This window comes from Falco naumanni, chromosome Z (assembly GCF_017639655.2).
Source record: "Falco naumanni isolate bFalNau1 chromosome Z, bFalNau1.pat, whole genome shotgun sequence".
In the NCBI taxonomy this organism is placed as follows: domain Eukaryota; kingdom Metazoa; phylum Chordata; class Aves; order Falconiformes; family Falconidae; genus Falco; species Falco naumanni.
The window spans coordinates 81866241-81883204 of NC_054080.1; the positions used below are offsets into that span (position 1 = coordinate 81866241).

Below are 16964 nucleotides of genomic sequence, written 5' to 3' on the forward strand. Positions count from 1 at the left end.
GAGGCTAGGAGGGAATTCCTGAGGCTGACTCACAAACAGGTAACTTTTGAAGCTTGTGAAGCTTCTGATAAGCAAATACATTCAGGTCAAAGCACGTGAACTCCAGTAATTTTCCTAAACTGGAATACAATGTTGATCAAAGGTTGCTGGTGGCGTCTCTTGACACAGCATCTCGTACTGTCTCAGAGGAAACTGAAAACAAAAGATGCTGCAAGTGGGAGAAAGCTGGCAGGCATGACATGGGACTTCTTCAAGATCACCCAGCCTCTCTGGAAGAGTCCTCCAGAAGCAATGGACTGTGCTAGATCATCCTAACACCTAGTGTTTCTCTTTTTTATTCCAACAATTTAGAAATACTGGAAGGCAACCATAAATGGGAAAAGTGCTGAGAAATCAGGGATGATCAAATTCCCCCTCAGAGCAAGGGAACAAGAAAACTCCATCTTTGAATCCTAGATTAAGTAATCTGTCCCCAGTAACTCATCAGAATTAGGCAGTGCCAAGCTGCTTAAAGACGTATCTGGTCTTCAAGATGTTGCTACATCATCGTGACTTGTCATCACATCATATGGAGCTAAGAAGGGAGCATTTTATGGTAAGAAATAAATGTTTGCAACAGCAGTTCTGAGTAAGAACCAAACACCACTTATAACTCCTGAGAAAACATGTTCAGGCAGACAAATATTTTCCTTTTTGACAGCTATGAAAATAAACTGCACTCAGATGAAGTACTGATCCTAACCTCACAGGGACTACTCCCATTGCTGAGTTGTGCTTAACACAACCAACCTGAAGCGCAACCAGTACCGAAGATCAAGGTGGAGAACACCACGAACATGCACAGCAAGACAGCAGAGCCAGGCATAAGATTTTCGTGAATTATTCCTTACCATCCCTCCATGCTTTCACATTTGCCACTCAGAAAAAGCAGCGGAGATTTACATGACTGGCCATGACGGAATGAATGTGACTCAGTGAGCCTCCCAATTCCTCTCACAGCACCGCAGGTGCTACAGGCATGAACGCCACAGCCAAAGCTGCTCCTGCACTCATGTCAGCAGATGGCCTGAATCAAACCAGGCAGATGCTAGACACTCTTTTCACTGACATTATCAGAAAAAGCTTCACCGTAAGTTACACATAATATGTATATTTGTTCTTTCCAAAACCCAGAATGTCATTTTGTTACTCCAGGAAACTGTCTATATTTATTTGCTTACTCTTTACAACACTGATGGATCACAGCACCTACAGAAGCTTCTTGAAATGAAGAGCAGTTCTTTTTTCCACACAAGTTATACAAAATGCCTCACATAAGGAATTAAGTCTTGGCCATCTCTGGAATACTGTTTGTCATTTTACCCACGCAAAACATACTTCTGAGTTAGTCATTCTGCAAGTGAGAAAGAAGTCACATTCTGTGCCCTTGCTCGCAAAGGGTTATTCTTTAAGACAATTGGTATGAAACTTCGTAAAAATTACCTCTTTGTCTGTCAGTTGTTCTTCCTTTGCCAACAGGACCATCATATACAGTAAACAGACAATCATGTTGCAAGTCTGAGGATGAGGGTTGGGATTCCAGGCATCAGACAGGACACTGACCCAGTTTATTTCACATAAAACATAACCCAAGAATAAGAAACAACTCTTGGGGCTGCCTCTTTCAATCTAGGAAGGAGAAAGGAAAAGAGACAAACAGATACAACAAAGATTCAAATACTTTCATCCTCTCCAGTTCCTTAGCCAATTATAAACCCACAGCAGCATTTTAGGTCAGAGTCGGCAGATGCTACTTCACCATCTTGTCCCCCACCGGAAGAGTTGCACATGCACCTTTTTAAGCCTCTCAAACAAGTACAGATACCAAGAAAGAATATATTACAAACTCCTAGCTGCACAATTGCATCCATTTCTCTTCAAAGAGAAACTAAGAAACTCTAACCTGTTTAGAACTACCTGAAGAACTCATCTCAAGCAGCAAATCCTAGAGCATTTCCATACTTATGTGTTGTCTCAAGACAACTTGGAAGCGAGAACACCGTGACAATAGTAAAATACATTAACTCTAATGAAATACATAATATATATGTAATAAGTGAGGCATTCAAATAGAGCAATGACAGGTTACAAAGGCTGCCAGCTTTACAGCTCCCCACAACCTTGTCTAAGACTTAATGGCATTCCTTCAGAAAAATCAATCATGACATGAGCAGCTGTGAATGCTACAAACACTTTAAAAGCTTACGTGCAAAAACAACTTTCTCCAGCTCTCCAGTTATTTTCAAGGGCAACACTGACTGTGACCTTAATTCAACAAATACTGTGTATACTCACTTTGAAGAACTCTTCCATAAGCATCTGGTCTGGATGCATTTCCTTCCATGGAAGCCTTCTGTACTCAGTATGGAAAGTATAGAGAATAAACTCTGGCATTTTGGGGGCTGTGCAACATTCACAGTAATGCATCAGATGTAACCAGAGAGCCCCACGGTGGCTTGGCAACAGCTTACCTAGATTCAAAGAAAACAGCTGAATTAACAACAGAAAAAATTCAGAGAAAGCTTGATTACAGAAGCAAGTCCAATTTTGAAGATGAAAAACCATAAATGCAAGTTACACTAAAGTACATTTGTCAAAGGAAGAAAAAAATGCACATCAAGCTATTTTTTTCTCCAAATCAACAACTGGCAAAGCTTATGATTCCATGCCCTCCCTCAATCTTTTGTAGAGTTGCTGGACAATAACCTGAAGTTATAAAATACTCCTTCCATGTAGAACATCATTGGTTTTATGTTGGGCTGTTTTGCATTTTTTTTAAAAAAAAAGGATCTTATGTAGTTCACATAAATAAAATTCACAAAAATAAAACACACAATACGTTATTTTTAATTACTTATTTTTACAAGATAACTCTGAATCTAGCTTGTCCCTGAAAGTTGTTAAGAGGTATTGTGAAATTCATTTTTTCCATTCCCATGTCTAATTACACATTAGGCACAAGCAGCAATGCTAAATAGGAGCTCAAAACGATCAGTCCTGGAGATTACATTACTCTTGAGACCAGCTGTTGAGACACATGTATTGGTCATTGTGACATGCTGCTGCATATGATGTACGGGAACAACACACAGACCTGGAATGAAGTCAGGCACTTCTCGTGACAGCTCATTTTATTTCGCTTTCCTTCACATTTAAGTTTGTTATCTGACAGATGCATTTATCAATCACATTATCTACCCTTGTCAAGGAAAAAAGTTGTCTTTAAGCATGAAATAAAGAAATGCTCTTGGTACCACTGCAGTGATCATCTTGGCTAAAAGTTCGTAACAAACAAATCTCTCACATCCCACATCTAGATCAAAAATCTTTTTTGGTGTATCGAACAGGAAGTGCCACCACATTAGAACAGTGTGGACTTCACCCACCTTTAAAGCTCTCGTGCAAAAGCCTGATGCAATCTGTGAACAAACAGACCACGGTGGATGCTACAGGAGTGTCACTCTCTAACCAAGGATAGGAAGGATGGTTACTTAAAAGAAGTGAAATAACACAAATGTCAGTGCTGAGTTACCAGATCATAAACACTTCAGTGACTTAAATATTCTAAAGCACAGTAAATCAATACAGTACAGGTATCAACAGTTGTCTCAAAACTATTCTTTGGTACTGTCCTTTTCTTCCATAGAAGATGTACATATCTAACATCACACTGAAGAGCCACAATACCACTGAGCAAGCAGAGATTACTTGTTTGGCATTTAATAACTGAATTGAAGACCAAAACACAGGGATTTCTGAATGACAGCACGTACCACCTGCAATCAATCTTCTAATTAAGTGCTGAAGATGCACTCAACCCAAAAAGCTTTTGGTTTTGAAAGAAAGTAAAATTTACATGTATAGTATTACAGATAACTGTCCATGTGAAGATAGAGGTACACAAGACAGTAGAACATCATAGGACTGATTTAGTCTGAAGTTTCTTTACATACCACTGGCATTTGCAGTTGTTTTTGTTTGGCTTTTCTCTTTTAAACCAAGGTATTATAGATATTACGGGAGCTAAAATAAAAAGGGGCGCGGAAGATCTAAAATCCAGGTTTCAGTGCTTTTGGAACCGATTGTAATCTGTATTTTTCTCATCACCAAGCTCTGGTCAGGAAGCAGAGACAGTTCTTACATCTAAATTAACTATTCAATCCAAGCCTTGGAAAATTTGACTTAAATTGTGAATTAGTTCCATAATTATTAAGGATATGACATATGGCAGGATATAAGTAAGGTGACAACAGTCAAGCATTAGAAAGTAACAATACAGTTGAAGTTCTTATTTTAGCAAAAGCTCATTTCATTTAAAATGCAATATATACCTTGCATCTTCCTTATCCAAGACCAGTATCCATGGTTTGAAGAGTCCAGCAATGACTGAATACAAGGACTGCAATCCTAGAAGAAAAGAAAACAAAGAAGCTGCTTTCCATCCCCTCAAATCAGCAACAGCAAACATATTATACTTTTCCAAACTTGAATACGAGGTCTTTTGCTTATTCCAACACTTAATCGGTTCTTCTTGGTCAAATAAAAACTTAAAATACAATATGCTTATTAGTAACTCTGGTTAATAATAGTTGTTTTAACAACAATCATAAGCATTTTGCATTGCTCTAGGTGTTTTATTAATATCACTTCACACATCTGAGATTGTGGGGGTAACGATGACTCACAGTTTAAACTTACATATACTAAAACAAAAGTGTTTTGGCAGTTTCCTCCAAATCAAAAAATCATACCAAGGTGACATTCAGTAGTCCCTTGTTCCCAAACCCCTGCTCAGTGCAAAAGGCTGAAGAAAGTATGATCTCTTCATAAAATAAGTTTAAAACAAGCTCAAATACAAACAAGCTTTCTGCAACAAGCATAAAGATAAAGCATAAAGTCCCACACAGCCATGAAGTAGCATCAACATTTCCCACCTGTATTTTAATGTTCTCAGCATTGTACAAATACAGAGTAAGAAGACTTTACTGTATATTTAAATGATGTTTAACATAGGAAATTAGAGAAACCGAATGACTGTTCTTAAGTAATTTGCTTTTAAGACACATTACCTGCTAGAATTTTATTACTGCCAACAGGCTCTTGGGCTAAATTGGCAACTTCACTGTCAATAAGTTGCTGAATAAGATACTCCAGAAACTTATTCACTTCAGACACATACGGACTCCATTTTGAAAACAGGCCAAAAGTCCTGAAGTCTACTGAAGCCAGTCGGAGTTTGCAAAAAGATGTTGAAAGCCATTCTATTGACTCTCTAACCTGTAAAAAGAAGGAACCTATTAATCAGCTACAGAAAGACTGCACAGCAGTGTTATTTGTCACTGGTGGGCAGCTGTTGCACCTGAAAAACACAATAAATCAAAAAGGCACACACCTGCTCTTCAGAGAGAATAATTTTCACAGCATCCCGCCGTACAGGACTTTCAGGAGAATCACTTTTCTTGATAATTCCCTGTTCAGTCACTGGCGAAGCACACCCCAAAGCTTTAAGTGATGCCTTCCAACAGTCAGGGCTTAGAAGCTGCTCTGATGAGCCTTAGGAGAAAGAGAAGGGAATGCATTTTTGAAAATCAGGAGAAGGGTATTAGTCCCTTTCTCAATAAGAGTTAGAAAATATTGAAATTAGAGGTCTCTACTACCTGAAAAAAAATTAGGCAAGGCATGAGTTTGAAAGGCCCAAGTTTAAGGGTGAGAGATTCTCCAATTCCAAAGCATAAGTAATTTAACATTCCCTTTTGGCATCTGCATGTTCTCTTCTTAGAGAGTTTCCCAAGCACTTAGTACACCCCAGGCTACAAACTCATATTAAGAGACAATTGCTGCCTCAGCACATGCAATCTGACAGAAAGTAAGTACTTTTCCTCTCATTTTAGAGACACATCAGATTATAGGTAGCATCTAACGTCAACTACGACAATTTCTGCAGATTTCAGCATCAGCCCCAGCTACCCATTAATCCTATTCTCAGTTTGACATTGAAGGGTGCTCATGATGCTGCAGTACAGATTGTGGCATAATTATAATTAATAAGCATTTCCATTAATAGAAACCTTTCCTCCATCCTTCTCCTGTAATATGGGCTGAAAATCTGTTGTCACTGACACATGCACTTTGATTTGCAGAAGAGTGTTTCTTTCTAGTAGAGCTAAAATATGGCTCATAAAAACACATCACATAGCACGCACATAAAAGTGCAAAGAGAAACTTAAGAAAGTTTAAGTCATTCCGTGTTTGTTGCTATTTAACTCTACTGCATGCAGTTCAGATTTTTAAGCCAGATTTCTGTACGAAAGGCTTTGTACGCATCGATTCAGATACTCACTTTGCACAAACAATCTTAGGAAATCACTGTAGTGATCAGGGAACTGATACTGGAGAAGGTTAGTCCAATGCTTGCAGAAGATATTAAATGGCATCGAAATATCTTCTTCAGGTTCAAGGCCACATATATTGAGAGCCAAGTGAATAGACTCCAGAAGCTTGGTACGTTCAGACAGAGGTGGCTTAGCAATGCTTAACCACTGTGTAAGGTCAAACTAGAACAGAGGACAGGAAGCATTGGTAAGTAGAAGCTTTAACAGCCACAACACCTTTAGAAGGGAGAAATTGTCAGGGGAAAAGAAATCCTGAAATTTGTATGTTTAAGAATGAGAATTTGCACCTCATTAGCCTTAACTCAAAACCAAGATAATGCTCAAAGGTTATAATTTTACATATTGCAGGAGTCCCTGAACTTAAAAAAAACAACCTTGGCAGGGTTCTCAGATTCATAAAGACAGGTATGAATTTCCACACTTACTTCAGTACCACTGCCAAACACACGCTTACAAGCATCAGACCACACTGATCGCCACAGCCCATGAACTTGCAGGTAGGAGGTCACAGCTGTGACCTCCAAGCCATCTGTTCAGACCTAGGTCAGCAGGGACAGTGCTGATCACTGCCGCTAAGGACAGCTGTGAATAGCAGGCAGTCAGCGTTGGGCATGACTCTGAGCTGTCCTTAGCGCCGGTGTAACTAATGAACAGAATCAGAGAAACGTCAAAGTATATTAATTTCTCCACTGACAATACAGATAGGTGTACCACACAGATCTGAAACTAGAGATGCACTAATCACTCACTCTTACCTAACTCTGTGTTTTACAATTGGCATCCATGTCCTTCCTGCCTAACAGAAATGGAAGATTCAGACACTGTTCCACATTTATTTTTATTATTGTTAAGATAACTGGGATTCACTTGCTGTTTTGATGAATGTCTCTGCAGAGATATCAGGCAGAAGCTGCCATCAAAAGCCTGCTCTAATTTCAAGAGTAAGAGTGCACTGATGACTAAGCCCTAGGAAACACATACCATCTGGGCTTGGAAAGGGTAGTTTAAGCTTCCCATTTGCTTTTGCCTCCAGTTCCTTTGGAACTTAAACACAATATAAACCATTCAGGATGAGCAACACAGATCTACAGAACCTACCAATGTTATTTTAACCTACCAGATTTGCACCTCTTTCTTCCTTAGCCTGAAGTCACAGTCTTCAGGGAAATAACACCCACAAAAGCAACTCACAAACCAGATGTGGTACTCATGAGTACTTTACCTTTGTCAGCAGCATGAAGACAACATCACTGTTACCCTCACTCAGAAAGGCCACAACTTCTTCATATAAAGTCACAAATTCATCAGGAGAGGCAACAGGAGTGAAGTAAGGAGAAAGGAGAGTACAGAGCCTTCGATCCTGCAGGATTGTCTGGAGGAGACGTTTGCACTCTGACTTGGTCCCACTGATGAACACCTGAGGAAATTGGGAATGGTCACAAAAATGGCCCATTATGAATCTATCAGAACACACCTCTTTGTGCTTGTCTTGACAGAAAGCTCTATTTTGGTCCTTTTTTAAAAAGGAAAGCTTTCTCATAAACAACAGACTGTATGAGATAAATATCATAAAATACTGTTGTACCACACGATATAAGGTAAAACAAACATGTTTCTCTAGGATACTTACGAACAGCACTTGTGACCATGCAGTTGTCTAAAGATACAATTTTGCTAATGGGATAACAAAATAAAACAAATCCAGATTTCAGCAGCCCTGCCTGATATTAGGAAAAATTTAAACAGAATTATGACTATGAAGATTTTTCAGCACTTCAGCTGTTAGCTGCACATGGAAACAAACAGTATCTGAGAGATTAAAGTAAATACCTGGACCCAAACTAGAGACTAATGCTTTTTCTCAGAGCACCCACGTAACGTGTTCCCCACAGCAAAATTTACCACCACCAAGCACTATGTTCTCTATCAGTAAACTTCTGGCTAACTCTCTACAGAGAATACTGCAACGCTGTAGAAGAAAGGTATCTAAATACAGAGGCTGGCAAGATATGCATCAGCTACAAAGTGATCAGTAACAGCAAAATTTATGCCAAAATACTGTTATGCACTGGAGGTACCCAAACTTTCATTAACTGCCCAAAAATCCAGCTTGCCTTACCATTTAACTAACACGGTAAGCATCTATTAGCATTAATCAGGCATCCAGAGCAACAGTTTTTATTTTTCGTATATGTAAAATTAAACACTCCCAAAGACTGTGTATATTATACAATTAGTTGAAAGGAAAATGGGATAGAAGCTTAAAGTTAATTTCCAGCCTTCTGAATTTTTTAGGATCCCCCTCCCCCCAATATCAGCAGGCAACTGGAATAAGCATTAGGTATCCAAAAGTCAGAGAATAAACTCACTTGGCCCAGAATCTCAATGCAGGATGTGAAGAACTGCCTTGTGGGAGGATTGCGTTGAGTTTCATCACACACGTATTCCGCTAACATAAAAAACAAACTAATTCCAACTTTCTTAATGGCAGAAATAGGCTGCACCTTGTAGATATTTATTAAGGCCCTAGGGGGGAAAGAAAACAACACTCAGATTAAATTTATGTATGGTAAAAAATGCGTGACAATAAAAGTTTCTTGCCAATATATGGCCTTGAGATGGGTATTTCTGGCTTACATTGTAATCAAGCGCAGGTTCACAGAATGAGAGCATGGCTGAGGGTGGGAGGGACCTCTGGAGGACATCCGGACCAAGCCCCCAGGCTCAGCCAGGGGCACTTACAGCTAGATGCCCAGGACTATGTCCAGATGGCTTTTGAGTGAGTATCTCCACGGGCGGAGACTCCACAACCTCCCCTGGCAGCCTGTGTCACCTCTCAGTAAAAAATGTGGTTCCTGACCTCCAGAGGGAACCTCCGGTGTCTCAGATTGCACCCACTGCCTCTTGTCCCGTCACTGGGCACCCCTGAAAAAAGCCTAGCTCCATGTTCTTCACACCCTCCCTTTGGCATTTCTATACACTGATAAGAACCTCTTTGAACCTTCTCATACTCTGGCTTGAACAGACCCAGCTTTAGCTCAAGTAATTTTGCTGCCTGAAATGGTTACCTCCAAAACTTAGAAAGGTTCCATAATCAGTCAGAAAGTGATCATCAGATTTTTCACGGCACAGCTCCAATAGATTATTTCTCCCTCAAATCATGCGTTCATCACTGTCGTAGCCCATCTCAACTGTATTTGCACTACACGAAAATTTACTTCCTTTTACTTAACAGGGTCAGCAATACAAGAATTAAAACAGAATCAACTTTTTCTTGTGTACTACCATATAAATATTTTGTTGAGCTCAAACTCCTATATTCGCTGAGTGAGTTAAAACATCTGAAGAACATGCAATTCCACAAATGCAGATCCAAAGAACTAGCTCATCCACAGAATTTTTCAGCTTAACAATCAAGAATGAACATGTAGAAAAAGTAAATATTTTTACTTGTACAGTGAGTACAATCTATAGGGAACCAACTACGCTAAAAGAATCTCAGCAGAGATCTACAAGATTAAGAAGAATGGTGTTGCAAAACTGGACCTCTGGGATGAACTCTAAAAAGTATTCAAGTTGAAAAGGGCTATGGAATAATCCATTTATTCACACCCTCTCCCAAAAAGGTAGTATTATGTATTCCTCTTCCACTGCATGACTTGGTTTCACAGATTGAAAAGCTTCTTCAAATCATAACCCTCTATTAAAGAACTATCTCCTGCACTGTAACAGGGAAAAATAGAGAGAGATTAGAAACATAGTTCAATCTATGGCCAAGAAAGCTGTGGTCCAGGTTTGCTGTTTCCTGAAGTTTAACACAGCACCCTTGCCATCATTCAACGTACTTTTGCAGGGTTAGAATGGCTATTCTAATACACAGTACAATAAATTGAAGCGGAAAACAGTACTGTGTGCCCTGTTGAGGCCGAGGAACCTTCTGATAATGTAACGGTAATTCCTTTAGAGGTCTGTGTCACAAACATACAATGCAGGTCTCCAGATTCAAGCTCTGCCGTTGACCCAAGTTGATAAGCATTACAAAAAACACGCAAACAGGCAAACAGGTTGCACATTTTAACTCGAACATACAGAAAAAAATAAACATCACTACCTAAAACAATTGTCTGAACAACCTACGTTATAAAATTTTCCACATGTACTGCTGCTTCCACAACACCCGGAGAAGGTGGCTTCGTAGCTTCTGCCTGCAGTTGTCTCGCTTCTTTACGCAAAGCATGAAGCTGCTGGCTCACTGCTTCATTTTTATGTTTCCTTTCAAACTAAATGACAAAAAGACACATATTCATTTCAGAATAATATCTTTTGCTAAAACTCTTTGATGTTGTACCTATTTGTAAAAATGAAGCAGAGCCCAGTAAAAGAACTCTGAATATGCAGGGTTTTCCCCTGACATCTTTGATCAGATTTAGTATTTCACGCCCAAACACACATCCTTGGTCATGTTCCTATTTAATTATCACACACTAATATAATTCATGTCTTTTATAAAAGACTTAATCCACAAGGACAGAAACTTGTATGATTTCCTTGATCCCCTCTACTAAGCAACATGAGAACACTCCTATAAACATTTTCACGCGTCTATTCCTACCAATAAGCATATTCACACATTCACACACTGTAAAGCAGTTTTAGAATGGATACTAAGAGCAAAACAAACTATATGCAACAACTTATTCTTCAGCTGTTGAGCTGCACCTCCTTTTAAGCATTACATACGACGTATTTCAGGTAACTACTATGTGTGTATGGATTTATTTAGTCAACTGCTACTACTCTTGTAACCACTCAGCCATTCCACTGTCATTATCCATGCCCAACAGCCCCAAAACAGAAGCTATGCCATGTCTCTAACCTGGATGGTTAGAAGAGCTGCTCCCTGACAGCCTTTATTTGAAGTTCCTCTGCACTCCAAATGAAGAGTGATCTGCTCTTCCCGATTGACATACAGCTTAGGTACTGTGTCCAATATTTCACTGTTAAGAGCAACATGCTGAGATTCCCAGAGCGCTGCAGTTCTGAAAAGCATTTATTAATAAAGTTACCAAAAGCTTTACTGAAAACAGCAATGCTAAGAATTTGTAAGCAAGAGATGAGACTTCAATTTAATGTGCTGTACAAAGACTCACGACACTTTTCTAGAAAACATAAAAGGTTATTAAATTAGTGTTAAAACTTCGAAGTAATAGCAAGGTAATAAAGAAATCTGTTCATAAGAACAAAACTACTCAAGTCTGCATGAGTTCTTTTTAATTATTCTATAGGACAACTTGAAATGAAATCAAATAGATCACCTTCTGTAGGAAATGCAGTTTTACACCAGACAGAGCTGGACTGTAGGATGATTCAGTCAACACAAAAAAACCACCTAAAATTGCTGCTGGAATTGCTTAGAAACATCCTCTCTTGGGCTTAGCAAGTGTTGTTTTGGCTTGTAGCATCATTATTAAATTACTATATGGGGTGAGAAGAGCTATAGAGCCATGCACTTTGTTTGAAAACAACTCAGCTGGATTCTCTTCGGAATATTAAAAACAGGAAGTCTCTCACTCACAAAGCTAACAGTCTCAGAAATCATACTTCTCTCTTGGGGGCTCCACGTGCTTCATATTGCAGCTCCTACACTAGTGCAAAAGGGTTAACTAACCTACTGTTACAAATCCAGGCTAAAGTGAGGCTTTATTTTAAGAAGTATGCAAAAAGAGAAAAGAAACTGGGAAAGTTAGATATCTAATGACTGAGATTACATCAGCTGACGAGACCTGTGTAAAGGAATGAAATAATGTGATAGCCAAGAAGAAAGAAAAAAGTAAAAAATGGGACAAGAAGCAGAAGTCAAGCACTGCAGTCTTGTGCCAAGACCACAAATGAGGTTGCTGTAAAGGGCACCTGAAGACACAGCTGGACGTGCTAGTGAGGCAGAAGGAAAACAGTTATGTCTTACTTGGCATGTTGCTGCAAGATGTTAAGGTCCATGCGCATGAGCTGAATTGCTTCCTTCTGACTTACTAGACTGGCAGAGGAAATAACTGGCACAGGAGTTTTCATCGTCTGGAGCGGAAGAGGGGGCTTGGGAGTATCAAACTTCTTCAAATGATTTATTATCCTCTCCTTGGCTAGAAGGGAAAGCAGAAGCAATTTTTGTTAATAATGAAAGTTTATGAGAAACAAAAAATTTCTGCATGAAACATTTTTAGCAGCAGATAAATATTTCTCAGGATTCCTCCCTTTTATTAAAAAAGAGTCACTTAAACTTTGTCAGCAGAAATAGGAAGATTAGTTATTTCACACAGCTGATTTTTGTGACCAGATCCATCACACAAACATTAGGATGCAAGGCCCCACTGCTTTGTTTCCCCTCAGCCACTCCTACCTTCTACCAATCCAATTTTCTTATCACCACATTTATACCCTCCATCTGACAGAGGCTCCCACACCCACTCTAAACCAAATTCATCTTCCTTTCCCTGCAATTCATCCTCGCCTCTAGTCATGTCAGCTCCAGTTTCTCCCCAAAGTATGGCCTCTCTCCTCCTGCTGATTCACACTCAGTTCCTTTGCCCAAACAGTGCCAACACACATAGGAAACTATTCCAATTTCCTTCTGTTCCCTCCCTCCCCTTTTTTAATCAGTCCTCAGAAAAATCCAATCTCTCCATATCCTTAATATTCCTAATTAATATCCCTACCATGACTATTATCCCCTTCTGTGCTAGAATAAACGCTTTCACGATGCCAAAATTCCAGGGAAATGTATTGGGAATAACAGCAAAACAAAAAAATCCACACAAATGAGAGAACCTTTCTGTTTTCAGTCACAGTAGTTTTTGCCTTCGCTTACAGCTGTTTACCTAAACTTTGCAAAAATTCAGCCTGTCTGGAGCATGCTCTGTGCAGAGGAATCTTTAGGGTGCTCACCCACAAAGCTCTAGGTACAACATGTCCTGCTGTTCTATGATGTGGCAAACTAAGCCAAAATCATCAATGCTAGCTTCTTGCGTGAGCATCTTAGTGAGAACACCACTGAAACTTCATGCAAATACTACACCCATGGAAAACAGACTACGTTATCATCTTTATTCCCAGACATCATTAGGTTCCTGAAGAAACCAGGGCTTCAACATGCTAACCATTCTTTCTGGCCCAGTTCCACTAACTATTCTTATCTCTTACCTAAAAAAGGGTTGGTGAAATCTGTTCGCCCTGTAGAAATACAGATTGTATGCGATTCAAGCTGAACTCGAAACCAAAGCTTTAGAGCTTCCTGAAACTCATGGTGTATGAGTTCAACATTGACATACTCCATCCACAAATCCTGAAGCACAAAAGAATTACATTATCATTCCCATTTTAGTCAGTACCATATACTATACATCCATTCTAGTAGCTGGGGAACTCAAATAAGCACATAAAAGTAGGCCCTGCAGGTTTAAGTCATAGGGAAATTATTACTGGGTGAAAAAAGTATACCGAAGAGCTGCAGAATTACTATCACATATACAGATAAGCTACTGAAAAGTATTCGTGACAGAAGAAATCTGACAAGCACATACGGCATAATTTCTAACAAATAAGAGAGAAAGGGTACAGATGATTAAAACAGATGAAACAAAGATAGTCCAAACATAGTGGCATGATTAACTGTAGTCAGGCTAAAGCAGGCTGCCATCTCCAGTAGTCACATATACTGAAGGAATAAAAACTAAGCAGGCATGAGGAAACACCCTTTCAAAATCTCCCCTCTCACAGGGTTTTTTTAGTTATACTAACTCTTTGGGCTTACTGCACAGAATACTACACACTTCTCACCCATTCGTTTATATTTGAACCTGACACATTACAGACTACCAGTATGAGATTTCAGTTTCCAGTCTTTTGGCATTTAAAGTTCAAACTTCAGTAAAATTTTCTTAGAATACAGCAAGAATTACAGAAGAGTACAGAATAAGTACTGTGTTCTCATTAAGACATGCAAAAAATCTACTCACTATTTCTCAATATGTTTCTCAAATATAAAGGCAGGCGGTTTGGGACTGCACAGGATTTTTAGGAAAAAAATTAGAGCTGTGAAGATATCGTACATGCTGTATGCATATTAAAGACCAGTGACACCAAGTCTCTCACTACTTTGGAGGACCCATTTTAACAAGAGACATGAATTTTGGATCCCAGATTGCCAGTGCCATTAGCACTTCACCTGTTGATTCTGCATGACTTTAGCCAGTCTATGTGCATCATACTGCTTCGGTAAAGAAGGAATGTATGTGTCTCCTTCCTGGAAACTCTCTTCTTCCAACCACAGAATAAAAGTGTTACAAAGCCTGAGAAGAAAACAAAAAAGGAAAAACACACAACAATGAACTTTGTCTGCAGAGCAAGTATTACACAGCAGTCTCATTCTGGGGTTCAGAGTTAAGGCAATAAATAATGCCACAGGGTGACAAGGCTCAAAACGTAGGTGTTTCAGATGCCTTGTGACTAGCAAGTCAGCAAGTGTCAAAGACCATCAGTGGAAAGAAGTTATTTAGGAAAACATGAGGGGCAATAACAAAGAACATCAGGACAAATTCTGAAAAGGAAAACATTTGTGCAAATTAGCACATGACACAGGACTGGAATAGTCTCATGTCAGGGAATCTCAACCTCAACCCCATTCAAAAGACCAAAAGAAAAATCAGTACATTTGAGCAAGTCTGGCTTCCCACCCCATGACTTCTCTAGAGTTTCTGCTACAAAAGGCCAAACCTGAGCCAAGTTACATCTTTTAATTTCCTTTCAGACTAATTCATGGCTAGGTGATTCTCATTTCCTTCTCTGTTAACACTGTACTTGAATATAAATATACCTCTTTCTTCAACTGGCATTGTTCTACTGAGTGGTACCCTTTCTATGATCATACCATTCAAGCTTTCCTGACAAGAACTAGAATGCCACTAAATCTTCACACTGTGGTATTAAATACCACTAGCAAACTGCTGTTTTCTGTATAGTGTCACTAGTGAAAAAAATGGAAGTAGTCTAGTTCCAGGAGTCAGACGTCATGAACTCTACGAACATTTTCCCTCCTGTCTAGGTGGTCATTAAACTTCCCAAGCATAATATTTACTTGGCTGTAGAACAGTCTGGTTTTATGTTGGAGTGGGGAACTCCTTTGAAATGAAAGATTGACAATATTAATCAAGTTTCACCCAGTGAGCATCTCTGGGTAATTTTTCCACAAATGACCAGGGAGGATGTATGATGTCCCTTGTTTGTTTGTACAGCGCCTACTGATTGCTGGGGTGGGAAGAACTTAAGCTCAGAACCCACGCGCCCAAACCCTCTGAATGAAGGACTCTTTTCAAAGAATCCTTTCAACTAGTTTCTGGGAATATGTAGATACTGTAATACTGCAAACATTTAAGGTAGACTTCTCAGACCAAAAGCCTCCACGTAACAGAATCACGGACTTCTGAAAAGCATAGTGACAGTTTCAGTGTGCATGAAATACGAAGCTCTGAAGTTATCACCCCTTACACAAGTGAGCGCTCACCAGCTGGGTCGCGGTGAGGGACCATGCCCGTCTCCTCAGTCTATTCCAAGACAAGGAAACAGTTTTGGGCTAACATTTTGGTTAAGCTTTGGTATCACTTTCTAGCTGGCACAGAGACCACTTGTCACAACTCAACTCTAACATGTTAACGGGGTAAGCCACACCAACGGACTCGTGTGTTGAAGTCCCCAGTAAACTCCCTGATGAAGTAATCTTACTCAGACATATAAACAGGTGTATACACACAAAGGAGCATTTCACACTTATAGCTAATGATGTACATACTCACCAGGCATGTCTAAACAACAAGTATTTTACCATCATGGGAATATAATTAATTAAAAAGCAAAGCTCTCTCCTAAGGGGAGCAACAACTCTATCAACAATGTTATTTTTAGCAGTAAAATCATCACCCTCTCAAACAAAACAAGTTGTGTCAACAGTCGAACGGATTTGACCCCAGCTATGCATGTAACAACTGCCTGCGGTACATCCAGGTCAGCCAAGCTTCGCATCTCCCACAGCTAAGGCTGTGCTTTAGTAGTTGCACTAAGTAAGACTGAACCGGGCAGACTTTTTTACCTGACAAGTTCCTTATGCAGTTCTGGTGAAGTCAGGTAATCTGGTGAGCAGCTTGCCTTCTCTGGTGATCTGTCACTGCCCTCTGCGGGACTCTCCACTCTTAGTGCTTTACTGGCAGCGTGGTGGAAGTCTGCTACCTCTGTTAAGCGCTGCTTCATTTCATTTAGTAAGTTAACATGAGTTGCACTCTGGAAAAAACGTCTTCCAATACAGCCATCTACAGGTAATCTAAAAATGAACAAAAAAGCACAACAAAGCCTTGTTGCAAGTGTCAAATGAGCATCTCTGCAAATAAATCCATTCTGTAAAGCAGCTGCTGGTACCCACTGCTTTCAGGTGCAGCCTTAGTGTGAAGCACTTAGTCTCACCTGCAGTGCAAACTTACTAGTGCTTGCTAA

The 16964-nt window shown here is 39.6% G+C and overlaps 1 protein-coding gene across 1 annotated transcript in view; it reads right to left on the reverse strand.

Annotated features, from left to right (window-relative positions):
* EPG5 (ectopic P-granules autophagy protein 5 homolog) overlaps positions 1–16964 on the reverse strand; it is a 59341-nt gene that overhangs the window by 11931 nt on the left and 30446 nt on the right. Inside the window, exons 23-37 of the mRNA XM_040579706.1 lie at positions 16567–16794; positions 14650–14773; positions 13626–13767; positions 12397–12568; positions 11308–11470; positions 10569–10711; positions 8801–8957; positions 7654–7848; positions 6380–6593; positions 5432–5592; positions 5109–5316; positions 4371–4446; positions 3426–3529; positions 2335–2510; positions 1483–1668 (exon numbers count right to left, since the gene is read on the reverse strand). Of these exons, the coding sequence (XP_040435640.1) occupies positions 1483–1668; positions 2335–2510; positions 3426–3529; positions 4371–4446; positions 5109–5316; positions 5432–5592; positions 6380–6593; positions 7654–7848; positions 8801–8957; positions 10569–10711; positions 11308–11470; positions 12397–12568; positions 13626–13767; positions 14650–14773; positions 16567–16794 (2449 nt within the window). The remainder of the gene's footprint in view (positions 1–1482; positions 1669–2334; positions 2511–3425; positions 3530–4370; positions 4447–5108; positions 5317–5431; positions 5593–6379; positions 6594–7653; positions 7849–8800; positions 8958–10568; positions 10712–11307; positions 11471–12396; positions 12569–13625; positions 13768–14649; positions 14774–16566; positions 16795–16964) is intronic.